At 36.6% G+C, this 11510-nt stretch overlaps 1 protein-coding gene across 5 annotated transcripts in view; it reads right to left on the bottom strand.

The window, feature by feature from the left end:
- Positions 1-11510, bottom strand: part of IFT74 (intraflagellar transport 74) — an 88919-nt gene that overhangs the window by 51370 nt on the left and 26039 nt on the right. For 3 of the 5 annotated variants that reach the window (XM_006101224.3, XM_006101225.3, XM_014466572.2), the window contains 3 exons: positions 7340-7478; positions 5299-5361; positions 2496-2639 (listed from right to left, as the gene is read on the bottom strand). In XM_006101224.3, the coding sequence (XP_006101286.1) occupies positions 2496-2639; positions 5299-5361; positions 7340-7478 (346 nt within the window). The remainder of the gene's footprint in view (positions 1-2495; positions 2640-5298; positions 5362-7339; positions 7479-11510) is intronic. The other 2 variants (XM_014466573.2, XM_006101226.3) reach the window with 1 other exon arrangement.

The raw sequence follows: 11510 nt of genomic DNA, 5'->3' as shown, positions 1-11510 counted from the left end.
ACACACACACACACACACTAGAGGCCCAGTGCACAAAAATTTGTGCATTCGGTGGGGGGTGTCCCTCAGCCCGGCCTGTGCCCTTTCGCAGTCTGGGACCCCTCGGGGAATGACTACCTGCTGGCTTAGGTCTGCTCCCCGGGGATTGGGCCTAAGCTGGCAATCAGACATCCCTCTGGCAGCCCGGCAACCCTCGGGGGATGTCCACTTGCCAGCGGGAAGCAGGCCTAAGCTGCAGCCGGACATCCTTAGAGCTGCTGAGGAGGCAGGAGAGGCTCCCACCACCACTGCTATACTGGCAGCCATCAGCCTGGCTTGTGGCTGAGCAGAGCTCCCCCTGTGGGAGCACACTGACCACAAAAGGGCAACTCCTGCATTGAGCATCTGCCTCCTGGTGGTCAGTGTGTATCATAGTGACCAGTCGTTCTGCTGTTAGGGTCAATTTGCATATTACCCTTTTATTATATAGGATAGAGGCCTGGTGCACGGGTGGGGGCCGGCTGGTTTGCCCTGAAGGGTGTCTGGATCAGAGTGGGAGTCCCACTGGCGTGCCTGGCCAGCCTGGGTGAGGGTCTGATGGGTGTTTGCAGGCTGGTCACACCCCCTTCCAGGGTGGGGGTCCCCACTGGGGTGCCTGGCCAGCCTGGGTGAGGGGCTGAGGGCTGATTGCAGGGTGGTCACACCCCCTTCCGGGTGGGGGTCCCCTCTGGGGTTCCTGGCCAGCCTGGGTGAGAGACTGATGGCTATTTTCAGGCTGGTCACACCCGCTTCAGGGTGGGGGTCCCCACTGGGGTGCCTGGCCAGTCTGGGTGAGGGGCTGAGGGCCGTTTTCAGGCTGGCCAAGCCTGTCGCTGACGGAAGCTCCCAGCCTCTCCTTTTTTAATTTTTTTCAATTTTTATTCTGGGATTTTTTTTACCTTCTATAATTGAAACTTTGTTGCCTTCAGTGGAGCTGAGAGCCGGCTCCTGCTTGCTCCAGCTCCGTGGCCACAGCTGGCTGAAAGCAGGTATCCGGGGTTTATTTACCTTCTATAATTGCAACTTTATTGCTTTGAGTGAAGCTCACAGCCAGGCTGCAGCAGGGGGGAAGCTTGGCTTCCTCCATCATTGGAACAAGCAAGCCTCCTGCTCGCTTCAGCTCCGTGGCTGCCGGCCACCATCTTGGTTGGATTAATTTGCATATAGTTGCTCTGATTGGCTGGTGGGCATGGCTTAAGGCATAGCGAAGGTATGGTCAATTTGCATGTTTGTCTTTCATTAGATTATATATATAGACACTAAAAGATTATTCTTTGCTTCTCTGAAATATTAATTTACGATATTTTATCTGGTAACCTGTCCCAACCAAGACCACTCTTCCTTTTACTCCAATGATCTCTTTTCCAAGGACCTTCAGAGAATCTAGATTTTAATACTTTTCAAGAATGATCATAATACTTAAATAGCTCCTGAGTTGATCCTTAAGGTTCTTACAAACCCATTGGATTCAATCTAAGACTACAAAGGAGTTCCATTTGTAGGCTCCTGACTGGCTGTTCTCAAATACACATGCAGTTCTCCTAAGGGCTCTATAGTTAGGGTATCTCATGATAAATAATAGGATAATTATAACTTAGTATTAAATTAAAGCCAGCCTTGGGGTAGTAAGGAAGTTAGTGAATACATGTGACATGGCCGTATGACATATTGTGATTTCATAGGAGATTTTATTTATTTATTTTTAATAATAATATCAATGATAAGAATCATTGATCACCTACCTTCTGCACGCCCCCTACTGGAGATCAAGCCTGAAACCCCAGCATGTGCCCTGACCAGGAATCGAACCATGACCTTCTGGTTCAAGGTCCATGTTCAACCACTGAGCCACAGCAGCCTCTTTTTTTATTTTTTAATCCTCACCCGAGGACATGGGGCAGGGTGAGAGAGTGAGAGAGACAGACAAAGAAAGACACATCGATGTGAGAAACATGGATTGGTTGCCTTTTGTATGTGCCCTACTCGGGGATCAAACCCACAACCTTTCGGTGCACAGTATAGCACTCAACCAACTGAGTCATTCTGAACAGGCAGATTTCGGAGGAGATTTTAATTTCATTAATAAAAATCATTAGCTGTGGGACACTTCATTTCTAAATATGAAGCCCAAAATAAATAATGGAACAGATCTTCAATAAGGTTATCTATTTATTAACTAACAAAGAAAAGTTTTAAGTTTTCCTCATAGAATCCAAAACATGAAAAAAATGGCCATCATATGCATGAACACCACATAAAATTAAGGTGTATGTAAAAAAATCTGTTTATGTCAGAGATGATTTTTACTAGATTTTAATGGTCAAGTAGTTCATACTGATTTAGGTGAAGCTCACTTTTCACTCTTTTTTAAATACACAATAAACTTATTGGCTTTCTGGTCAATTCATATAGCTTAAATAAAATAAACATATTTATCAAATCCTGACATACTAAAATAAGTATGTTTTTTTTCCTACCTGCTTAAGTAATCTCTCTCTCTCTTCCATTGGGGACCCCATGCTTTTGTCTTCAGCAACCATTTGATCTCGATGGGACTCTAACTCATAAAGTTTTTCATGCAGCAATACAGCCTCCTGTTTTACCTGGGAGTGTGCTATTTCCTGAAGGGAGCAAAAAAAAGGAAAAATGCATTAATTCATCAAAAATTATTTCAAATAGGTTTCATTTTATAAGAATAAGGACACATTTAAACCACCAGCATCTTTAAATAGATATATAAAGTATCTAGATTAACCAATAATGCTAGGAAACATTTCTAAACTGGAATAATAAAAATAGATCCCTGCTTATTTTCTTCCTTTTTTAAAACTTTTTAAAATTTAAATTTATTGTTTAAAGTATTACCTACGTCTCCTTTTTCCCCCATTGACCTCTCCCCAACAGATCCCATTCCCCAGCACATGCCCTCACCGCCCCCTACTGGCCATGTCCATTGGTTATGCTTATATGCATGCATACAAGTCCTTTGGTTGATCTTTTACCTCCCCCTCCCTCCCCTGCCTTCCCTCTTAGGTTGGACGGTCTGTTTGATGCATCTATGACTCTGGCTTTATTTTTGTTCATCAGTTTATGTTGTTCATTATATTCCACAAATGAGTGAGATCATGTGATATTTATCTTTCTCTAACTGGATACCAGGGGGCTGAAGGCATGAGGGGGGGGCGGGCAAAGGACAATGGGGGATAAGGACACATATGTAATACCTTAATCAATAAAGGGAAAAAAAAAAGAAAAAGTGAATGTTTAAAAGTCCATAAGCAAAGGGTTATAGGCAAAGATCAGTAATGGATTAGCTTCAGGTGAAAAGGCATGGCAGAAAAAAATACAGATGAAGGCCGGGGGGAAGGTCAATGGGGGAAAAAAGGAGACATATGTACTACTATTTGTAATACTTTAAACAAGAAAAATAAAATTTTAAAAAAATACAGATGAGCTCTGGCTGGTTAGAGCATCGCCTTGCACGTACATGGGTTGCAGGTTCGATCCTCCATCCCATTTCAGGGCATGTGCAGGAGGCAACTGATTGATGTATCTCTCTCACATGGATGTTTCTCTCCCCCTTTCCATTCTCTCCAAAAATCAATGGTAAAAATATCCTCGGGTGAAGAGTAACAATAAAAAATAATACAGCCCGGCTGGTGTGGCTCAGTGGTTGAGCGATGACCTATGAAACAGGAGGTTATGGTTCGATTCCCAGTCAGGATACATGCCCGGATTGCAGGCTAGATCCCTAGTGTGAGGTGTACAGGAGGCAGCTGATCAATGATTCTTAATTTTTTTAATCTTAATATTTTCAAGCAAACTTTTTAATAGCAAATTTCCAAAAGAATGATTACAAAACATTCATATTTATTTCTTTTGCAAGCTAGATGCCAACAATCATGGCAATCAATGTTCCATTGTTACTAATTTTATTATCATTGTATCTACCTGACTGCATAGGAAATCAGGAAAGGCAGGCCAAGTTTGAGGTATAGGCAGTATACTGAAGTGCAAAGGACATGAAAAGGTAGCTCACAGAAAAAAGAAATACACTGACCAACAAATATATAAAGAGAACTCAATTTCATGCATAAATAAATGAAAATTGAAACAAAATAGTAATTTTTACCGATTACACTAGCAAATATGGAAAAGATGGGTAATGCCTGCTGTCAGTGAGTGCAGTGAAAATAGGCACTCCCCTATATAGGGTCTAGGAGTAAAAAATGTAACCACCTTTCTGGAAGGCAATTTGGCAATCTCACATTTTACATTTATGACCCATTGCAAAAAATGCATCTTAAGATATACTCATATAACTTTGCATAAAATGTATGCAAATGTTTTCATGCCAGCATTATTTATAACTTCTTCAGTCTATTCATTACAAGGCTGTATTAAAGCCATACAATGTAATACAATGTAGTGATTTAAAAATAATGAGGGAGCCGTTATAAGAGCTGATGTGAATGAGCATCCAAGAGAGAATGTTAGGTGAAAAACAAAAAAGCTGTGGACAGCATACTAATGTGAATCCCACTTAAGGTTTTCCACAATAGTAAAGCCAAATTAGGATTACAGGATTATTGTGAAAATTCAGTGACAATGTTGGTGATATCTGTCAAGAATTCAAAAAAGTACAAAGTAAGCACTCAATAATGTAAGAGTAGCTCTGTCTGGAAAGAGGGCAAAAAAATCGGGCATTTTTACTTCCATCTTATTCTTTTTTTTTTTTTTACCATAAACATGATTTGTTTTGTGAATTAAAATTGTTTAAATAAACAAATAAGAAAATGAATGCAAGCTTTTACATCTTTAGTGATAAAATGATCTCTCCTCCTCTTCATTTGTTTTATCTCTTGTTCATATGTCTTTATTTTCTATTGTTTTATTATTGTTTAAAGTATTACATATGTCTCCTTGTTCATATCTTTAAATTACCACTGCATTATGTGCCCCATTGGCCGAGTGACTTGTTTTGTACACAGTAGGTACTTAATTGAATCTAATTTCTTACCAAATTAGGATATTTATGGCCCTAGGTGGGGAAGAAATTATTATACTCTTGTAAGTAAACTGCTAAATAAATATGTACTTGGATGATTTATATATTTAGCTGAATCATATTTAGCTGAATCACATATATGTGTGTGTGTGTGTGTGTGTGTGTGTATGTGTGTGTGTGTGTGTGTGTATATATATATATATATATATATATATATAATTTATGTTTTGTAGATGAGTAATATAAGAAATCTTATTTGATTTTATACTTACAGCTTCCAGACTGTCTTTTTTCATGTTCAATGAATCTAGCTGCTGCTGAAGTGTATCTAATTCCTAAAAAGAAGAAAAAAAGCAAATACATATGTCAGTTACATTAAGAATAAACCTGGCCCTTGCTGGTGTGGCTCAGTTGGCTGGAGTGTCATCCTGTGCACCAGGTCACAGGTTCCATCACAGGTCAGAGCACATACCCAGGTTGCAGCTCCATCCCTGGTCAGAACGCATGGGAGACAACCATCGATATTTCTGTCTCTCTGTCTGTCTGTCTCTCTCTCTCCCCCTCCCCCTTCCTCTCTCTAAAAATCAATAAAATGAAAAGAAAAAATAATTAACACACCAGAATAAATTTTTCTGTTTCTCAACATTTTAAATATATATGTGACAAAGTAAATTTTGTAAACATCTTCAAAACTTATCTTGTAATTTGACTAGAATTTACTAGTATTCACTGCTATTTTTGCCAATTTTTTCATTATTTCTAAAAACTTTGCCATGATCCACCTTTAAAATACTTTATGCCCTGTCTGGGTGGCTCAGTTAGTTGGAGCATCATCCCCTACACTAAAAGGTTGCAGGTTTGATTCCGGTTGCAGGGCACACATCTAGGTTGTGGGTTTGATCCCCAGTCCAGGCATATGGGAAGCAACCGATTGATGTTTCTCTCTCTCTCTCCCTAAAAAATCAATGGAAATACATCCTTAGGTGAAGATTAAAAAAAAACACAACTTCTATAAGCTTGTCGAAAGTAGCCTGTCCTTTTCACACTAAATCATCACATCACTGTAATCATCAAGTTTCAAAAGCCTTCAAACTCATTCTGTTATTGTTTAAAGTTATGATTTTTAATTTTGATTTTTTAAACCATGTTTTCATATTTTTTGCCTAATTCCCTTTTAAATTTAATTGATTTATTTTTTAAAATTTTATTTTATTGTAGCAAGAAGACTTAACATGTCCCTAATTTCTTTTAGGGCCCAGACCTACAGCAATTTACATACTCAACACCTTTAAGGGGAAAAAACCCTTAAACTGATTATTACTCATTTGAGAGCCCCTATGCAGGATTAACTATATTTTGACATTTTGGCATTTTTTCAATGTTTCATTGTGTCTTATAAATCCTGTCTAAAATAAAAGTTATATTAAACTGTCAATGAAGGAATCTAATGAACAAAATAAAATGAAGAACAAAATTGAACCAGAATCATGGGTACATGGAATAGACTGGAGGGTGCCAGAAGGGAGAGGGTGGAGGTGACCGGATAAAGAAGGAGAAGGGAGCCAGGTCGGTGTGGTTCAGTGGTTGAGCATCAACCTATGAACCAGGAGGTCACGGTTCGATTCCTGGTTGTGGCATATGCTGGGTTGGGGGCTCAATCCTCAGTGTGGGGCATGCAGGAGGCAGCCCATCAATGATTCTCTCTCATCATTGATGTTTCTATTTCTCACTCCTCCCTTCCTTTCTGAATTCAATAAAAATATATCTTTTTAAAAAAAGAAGGTAAAGGGTTTAGCTAAAGAACACATATGCATAACCCATGGACACTAACAATAGTGTGGTGAAGGCCAAGGGAAGGGGAGGTGGGGTGGGTAGAGGTAGGTAAAGGGGGGAAATGGGGGCCATCTGCAATAGTGTCAACATTTAATATTTTTAATAAAAAAAATGTGAGGTTTATTAGGCAGGAAGAAAAGAATGTAAATATTCATTTCATATGGCTCAGATATATTAGGCCTTTTAATGTTGCTATTAAAAGTTGATTAAAAATAAGTGTTTTCATATGTCTTTATGACATTCAAAAATGAAGGATGCATAGAACTGAACAAATAATATAGTAAAAGCTAGGTCATCATGTAGCATAAGAATAAATTTTTCTAAAGCAGTGCTTCTCAAATTTAAATATCGTGTGAATCATCCGGGGACCTTGTTAAAGACGGAGCAGTAAGTCTAGTCACGCTCTCTCAGGGGAATGCCGATGCTGCCTTTTGTGGCAAGACTGCTACATGCCTGTCCCAAAGGAGTCATTAGTATTACCTGTAATAATTTCTCATTTGTGGTTTTCATGTCTATGTACTTGACTTGTTTTTCAGGAGACATATTTTTTATAATGCCATCTGCTGCTTGTTTTTCCTGTTCAATTTCTTCTTCTACACTTCTAATTTGTCTCTCCTTCCTGAAACCAAAAGTATGCAATATTCCTTACTATCCTGAGGGGAAAAACCATTATTGTTACTCAGGTCCTGGTCTCAATTAAATAGGGGGTACTTAAGTGTATTCAATCATAATTGTTGATCTAAAAGTTCTTATAAACATACAAATAATCCTATTTGACCTGTACAAAACTTGGCCCCCCTCAGCACAGACTTACTTTGTCTTTTTCTTCTTAACCCCCAAATGCTTCTATTTTCTTACTCTCCATTTTACTTACATTCTTATAAGAAACACAAAAATCATCGCAGAAAATCATTAAAGCCTTCAACATGAGGATGTATTTATAATTTTTGCTATCATACCTTCAAGACAAATAAGATAGAGAAGAGTTGTTTTCAAACATCTCATAGCTACAGAATTCTTTGACCAAATGAAATACTGTATGGAAGTTTACCATGTAAATCATATAAAGTAGCACAGCTCTGACTGAACTGGGAGTAGAGAGAGCTTATAGTGCAATGTGATTTTTAACAATCACAGCTTTAGCTTATTATGTTTTGCTTAAATTCCCTTTTATCCACTGCTTTAACTAAAACTGGTATTCCACAAATTATCAGCAATATTTTAGCACTGCAAAGTAACAATTTCCAAAAACACAAAACAGAAACATTACAAGTACAACCATATTTAAGTAGTAGTAGTGAAATTAATTACAAACAATAATATTTATCATATAACCGCAAGAAATACCAGTGATGTGCCAGTTATTACCCTATGCAAGGTCAATTATCATTAGTACAGAGAAACATTTTGAAAAAAATAAAAAGGTAAGATGCTAGTTATCATGTAAATATTTCAAGATTTACATGTAAAAATCTTTCTTAAAGATAAATTTTAATCCCAATGCCATAAATTTATATTTTAAGTTTCAAAATGATTATTCTACTATTTAATCTCTTTTACAAGTAGATAACCAACTTATACAGTTTTCACAATCGCTAGCTAAATCCTATATATCCACATATTGGTGACCTTCACACCCTTTACACACTCATACTCCATTAGCATAAAATAATCTAAACTCAGACATCTTCCTGTAAAGATATCATAATAATCAAATAAATGACGAACATAATGAAACAGACTACCTGGAATTTTTATTTATTTTTGTCTCACTCTAGGACAAGGAGTGATGTCTTTCTTTACTTTGAACCTCAATTACTACAGTGCTTGATGTTACAAGTGTGTTTACTGTTGCTACAATTTATATGGGTCTATGGGCTCATAGAACTTTCAAGCAGAAGAGATGATCTATTTCAGTCTTTTTGTTTCATAGATTAAGGAGATACTGAGGCCTAGAGGAGTTAATCGTCTGAAACAAACTCATTCTGAACTTCATGATTACTTGCCTCTGAACCATGTTTCTTTGTGACATGTCTCAATGTAGTTAGATGGGAACTGATGTTGTACAGTATTCCATTTTACAGAGAAGTCAACAGCAAAAGGCAGGTAACCCATTTTTCTCAAGGCCACATTATGGTCAAGTGTCAAGTGTTTTGATACTAGCACTTGGCTCCGGTTATAACTTGGCAGTAAATCACCAATGATGGTGTCATAAAAATGAGTATATAAAGTTTAAACTCAGTGGAGTACTACATTTGGTGGTATCTTTTCATCTTGTATCTTTCTAAACACAAAATACCTTCAGGAATAACACTTAAATCACTTTAGCATTCTCAAACTTACATACTTTAACTCATAAAGTAAATTTGTTAATATTTAACTTTTATGAGTAATTAAACATGAAGACTATGCAAACCACCTTACTTGTTACATTAAAGAAGTCAAAGATGACTTTAAGAAATTATTCTTCTAGTCAATCTTTTGCTAAGGAAGTCTAGCGTTTTTTTAAATCACCTGCTCACTGGGTACAAAGGTTAAAACAAAGTGAAATGCAATCATCTGACATAGCTTTCTTTTTAATGGTGAAGAAACAGAATAGATTCCTTAGCACACCATCTCAGAGACAAAAAAAAGTAAAGGTAAGATCTTGTATATTTACAGGTTTGGTGGTTGTTGCTGAATTTTTAAAAAAAGTCATATTTGTTTGTTAAATCTGTACAAAAAAATTATGCCTTTGCTAAATGATGAAAGAGCAGAGAATATGATTATATTTTCTATAGATATTAACCTTAGACTAGCCAAAAAATATTTCCCAAATAAAGTTATAATATAATAAAAAGTAATTATTTTTCTTTTTCAAAAAAGGTTTCATCTATTCAAATTTATATGACCTTTTTATTTTGAAATATGTTAATCACACAACATTTTGAGGTGACATTAACTTAAAAACAAATTTGTAAAACAAAAAATTACTGGCTACCCGTAGATAATTGTTGAAACTGGGTGATGACTCCTTACTTAGAGGTTTTTCTTGAAGTTTTCCATTACAAGTTTTTAAACTGGAGAAAAAAAAATCTATAAAATGGTTAATTGTAAGAGTGAAATTAATTGTGAATTATTAACATCTACCTTGGTTGTGTGCACATCCCCAGTAGGGAGTGTGCAGGAGGCAGCTGATTGATGTTTCTCTCTCATCGATGTTTCTAACTTGCAGCATATTTTTACTTCATAGTATATAACAGTCATATATAGCAAATAATCAAAAACTCCTAAGAAACTTGTACTTAAAAACTACATAAGAACAACACTCTTTCTTTTTCAATATCTATCATTTCCTCTTGCATAAAGCTTTTTTTTCTCTCTATGTAGACTGTAGGGCACTTAGTTTGTGAAATAATTAAACTGATATATTTGTTCTCTATTTTTTAATCACTACATTTAAACCCAAATTTCAAAATAAATTTCAAATTGAGAAAAAAATCCAACTTTTTAAATGGGGTAAATTGACTCAAGAACATTTTCTTCATAATCTACTGGCTATCTATTCTGACAATCTGATTTCTTCAAGATAGCCAATAATGCTAGCAAATGTTTCCTCTGTCTAGGGATTTATCCATTCAGTGTCTGGATGGTCAACATCTATCCCCTTTCTCAATTTTTCCCTTCTCAAAAGATATACAAATATACAGAAAGCCCCATTGATCATGGAGCTCAATCAATGCATTTCATGGCTTTAGACCTAATGCTTTAGATTGTTGAATGCTTTCTTATACAGAATCTACTTTAAGCTCTGAGTGCATACTGCTTCTAACTTTAAAATCTATCAAAGAGAAAGAAATGCTTCCTTTCTAATAATGTTATTTCCTTTAGCACACTGGAGAAAATAATTAGTATTAAATAGATGATAAAAATAATAAATACAAGATGATCCTATTTCTATTTCCATATAGGCTCACGGTCCTCCCTGACCCCATTACCTTCTTCAGCTACTTCACTCCATATCAACTTTTTACTTAAGTTCACTTAATTTTCTTTGCAGTCTAATTGCTTCCTTTAATGATCCCTATCCTTTTAATTCTAGAAAAAAATAGCGCTTCTCCCTTACCCACATCTGGACCCTGCCAGAGACAACAGTAAGAACTTCACAACACCACTGAGAACTACTGAAACGAGAGAATGAAGAGGCTGCACACATTCCTAAAGACCATGAGACATGGGCAAAATACCTTTTACATAAGATTTGGGGATACCCTTTTGTGGGCAGTGGTCTGGAATAAGTGATAACTTGAACTCATTTCTGACTCTAAAAGGGATTCTATTATGATCTATATCCAAGTTGCAATATCTAGAAGGAATAGTGGCTTTTTCTAACAAAATTGATTTAGCTACAGAAAGGGAGAAAGAAGAAGGGAAATAAGTATAAACACATAAACAAATTGAAGGCAAAGAGTAGATTAAGTAGAATTGGGTGGTATCAAAATAACAATAAATACCTCATTGCTAACGAGGTAACAGACTTAATAACGTGAAATGAGCCTTGCTTATTCTGAGTAGTTTTCTACTTCCTGCTCTAGTAGAATAAATTTTTCCTTAAAAATCATTAAGCAACATATGCTGTAAATAAAAAGGCTCAAAAGAAAAATAAGACTCA

Source organism: Myotis lucifugus, unplaced genomic scaffold, assembly GCF_000147115.1.
Source record: "Myotis lucifugus unplaced genomic scaffold, Myoluc2.0 scaffold_346, whole genome shotgun sequence".
NCBI lineage: Eukaryota > Metazoa > Chordata > Mammalia > Chiroptera > Vespertilionidae > Myotis > Myotis lucifugus.
Note: the sequence above shows the minus strand (reverse complement) of the source record. Positions and strands in the feature narration are given on the sequence as shown.